The sequence below is a fragment of the Stigmatopora argus genome, chromosome 1 (genome assembly GCF_051989625.1).
Source record: "Stigmatopora argus isolate UIUO_Sarg chromosome 1, RoL_Sarg_1.0, whole genome shotgun sequence".
Lineage (NCBI taxonomy): Eukaryota > Metazoa > Chordata > Actinopteri > Syngnathiformes > Syngnathidae > Stigmatopora > Stigmatopora argus.
The window spans coordinates 30,967,199-30,970,616 of NC_135387.1; the positions used below are offsets into that span (position 1 = coordinate 30,967,199).

Below are 3,418 nucleotides of genomic sequence, written 5' to 3' on the forward strand. Positions count from 1 at the left end.
CGTTCAGTTTCCCTCCCGAGTCTTTTAATAGTAACAAAACACACGCTGAGTCCTTTCCCTTTTAGCTACATCACCCCCCAAAAAAGAACGAGCGAAAAACCTCGCCGAAAGTTGACCAACGTTTCCTTTATTCTGAAGGTCCTCCCGATGCGTCACGTTTCCGTCTTCGCTAGCTTGACGACGAGCTCGCCGCACAGCCCGTGATTCCCCCCCTCCCTTCCCCAAAAAAACAACAACACAAAAAAAGTGGCGCAAAGAAACATGGCGAGCGCCGAGGAGACGCGGAGACGCCCCTCCGTCACCTCCTCGTCCGTCGGCCTGGAGGCCCTCTTCCCCGCCGGCACGTCGGAGCACCCTTGCGGGGACGGGAGTCCGGAACTGGAGCGGCTTCGAGAACGCCTTCGAGGCTGGCTGTCGCCTTACGAGCCAGCGTTGCTGTGGCTTCAGCGGCTGTTGGTGTGGGAGAGGCCGCTGTACAGCGTCTCGGTGGCCCTGACGCTCAACACGTTGTTCTGGTAAAAATAAAATACATAAAAAACGTCGAAGAAGACGAACGTCGCCTCGCCGCTGAAATTTCCGACATTTTTACGAGCTAAGAGGCTAAAATGCTAGTCGAGATAAGACGGCTAATCCCGCTCCTAGCCGAATGCTAGCGCAAGCCGTGGTGCGTTCGCGGAGACTACTTTAAAGAAGGTACTAACGTGTTTGTTGCGTTCACAGGCTGCTGTCGTACACTTCCTTGCGCCCGTTATTCCTGTCCAGCGTGTTCCTGTTGGGGTTGGTGCTGTTGGAGAGGTGGAAGCCCAAATTAATAACCGATACGGGTAAGAATTGAATTCTTTCATTGTCATTATTCAAGTGTCATTGCATTTATAAGTACAGTGGTACCTCGAGATACGAGCTTAATCCGTTCCGGGACTGAGCTCGTATGACAAGTTACTCGTAACTCGAGGTAAAGTTTCCCATTGAAATGAATGGGAAACAAATTAATTCGTTCCAACTCTCTGAAAAAAAACACCAGAAACAGGATATTGGATTGAAAAAAAAAGTTTTATTTCTTATAATTCGCCATATATTGACAAAGTAATAAATAACGAGTGGTTTAATAGAAATAAAGTGTTTAATCTAACTAAAATTGGCCGGATTTCGCCGAGGGGAGAGGGGCTTCGGTTTTTTTTTTCCTCCACACAACGCCCTCGTAAACAGAACAAACACTCCACCCTCACGTTCGCTATCGATGGGCTGTTTGCTGTCGTACTATTCCCTTCAAAATATTCCGAAAATGATGCACACAAATGTCCTCACAATCGGAGAACGCACGACCACTTGCCAACGAGCAGCAAGCAGTCTTATCAGCGATCGCCCCGCTGCTCATGAGAGCTACAGGGGCGCTGGCTAGCGGCTCATTTTAGCTTGTAGCATCTGTGTTCGCATCCCCTCGAATGGCGACTATGATAGAGTTGCTACCGGGGATGCTGTTGCGAGCCAGTGCCCCCGATGTTCTTATGAGCAGCCAACGAGCAGAGTCTTTTATCAGCGATCGCCCCGCTGCTCATGGGAGCTTCAGGGAAGCTGGCTAGCGGCTCCTTTTAGCTTGTAGCATCTGTGTTCGCATCCCTCGAACGGCGCCTATGATAGAGTTGCTACCGGGGATACTTTTGCGAGCACGAGTATACTTCATTACCCAGAAAGCCCTCTTTTCACCGCGCATGCGCGTTGTGCGTTTCCTGGTCTGAATAGCTCATCCGGTGCTCGTAAATATTGTTATACACGAAAGATATGCCAAAAAAAATGCCATGGCAACCTGGCTTGGTCGCATCACGAAACTTTGACCGCATCACGGGCGAATTATTCGATCGAAATTTCCCCCGTAAGACGAGCATTCCGTATGACGAACGGTCGTATGACGAGGTACCACTGTATAGTGGTACCTCGACATACGAGTACCCCAACATATGAGCAATTTGAGATGCGAGTGAAATTTTTAGCAAATATTTATCTTGACATACGAGACAAATTTTGATATACGAGCAGACAGCGGACGCGATTGGCTGCTCATAAGAACATCATGGTCGCTGTCTTTTTGGTCGCAACCCCCTCGTGTAATGTCTCTACGAGCACTGGGCGGAGCCTTGCATTTTTCAGTGTTTTTTTTGCGTTAGTCAGCGCGAATGGCGGAGCTTGTTCGCTAATACGTGAGGAGTATATACTACTTCTCATGAGTTATCTTATGGTGAGGACATTTGTGTGTATTGTTTTGGGAATATTTTGAAGGGAAGACAAAAGCAAACAACCCTCAATAGGTTGCAGCTGAAAGTCAGGGTGGAGGCGGGGCCAAAAAGGTATCAAAATTTCAAACAAAAATATAATTAAGTTTAGTGTAAGGTTAGATGAAATATATTTTTGAGTGAGTGCATCGTAATCCAAGTTCATTTCAATTTGTTTATGTTGTGTTACGAGTGGGTTGCCGTGCAAAAAAAGTCGCCTCCCCTCTGTGAAATCTGTCTAATTTTAGTACTATTAAACACATTTTAGTAGTATTAACCCACTAGTTATTTGTTACTTTGTTAATAGATGGCGAATTAGAACCAATAAAAATGTTTTTCCAATCCAACATCCTGTTTTGGTTTTTTTTGCAGAGGGTTGGAACCAATTTATTTGTTTTTAAGTTCATTTCTATGGGAAACGTTCATTTGAGTTACGAGTAAATCGACATACGAGCTCAGTTTCGGAACCAATTAAGCTCGTATCTCGAGGTACCGTTCGCGTATGTCCACGTAAGATTCGTTGACCGGACGCCTATCGCCGTTAAGGGAGTTGAAACTAGGGATGCCGCAACGATTGGACGCTCGAGAGATTGAAAAATACTTCAAATTCTTCATTTTTTTCAAGGCTATTAACTCCGTGTAATCAATGATGATTGACGTCTCATCACGTGGCGTCCAATCATGCTTTTTCCTGTCAATTTCACGGAGTTTATCACGAGTCGTCGTCCGGAGTTAGTCGGGAATATTTCATTTTTTTGGTTTGTTTCTGTTGTTGACTTAATACAACTTTGAAATTGTAGATAAAAAAATATTTTTTTTAATCAATGTATTTTCGATTTTTTAAAAAGCATACATTTTTATTGAATAAGAAATTCAAGGCTTAGATTTTTTTAAATGAACAATTAGAAAATATCAAATATTTGTTGTAGTCGCTGAAATCATGAGTGAAAATTCAATCTATTATTCTTAACCGTTTATTAAATGACTATTTTTCAAGTATTATGAAAAGTGTCTGTTATTTCTAGTCCCTAATTTTTTGCTTTTGTGTCTCTTCTAGTTCCACGCGTTGAAGTTTCTCCTGTTCAAAGGTATGAAAAGCACGCAGTATTTTGAGCCGTACGTCAAGACAAACGTTTTTGTGTGTGTTTTTT

At 44.0% G+C, this 3,418-nt stretch overlaps 1 protein-coding gene across 1 annotated transcript; it reads left to right on the forward strand.

The window, feature by feature from the left end:
• The first annotated feature begins 143 nt into the window (after positions 1-143).
• LOC144086760 (reticulophagy regulator 2-like) lies at positions 144-3,398 on the forward strand. The gene is made up of 3 exons (XM_077616845.1): positions 144-515; positions 721-824; positions 3,325-3,398. Exons 1-3 carry the CDS (start codon positions 262-264, stop codon positions 3,378-3,380), a joined length of 414 nt encoding a protein of 137 aa, XP_077472971.1. The 5' UTR covers positions 144-261; the 3' UTR covers positions 3,381-3,398.
• The last annotated feature ends 20 nt before the right edge of the window (positions 3,399-3,418 follow it).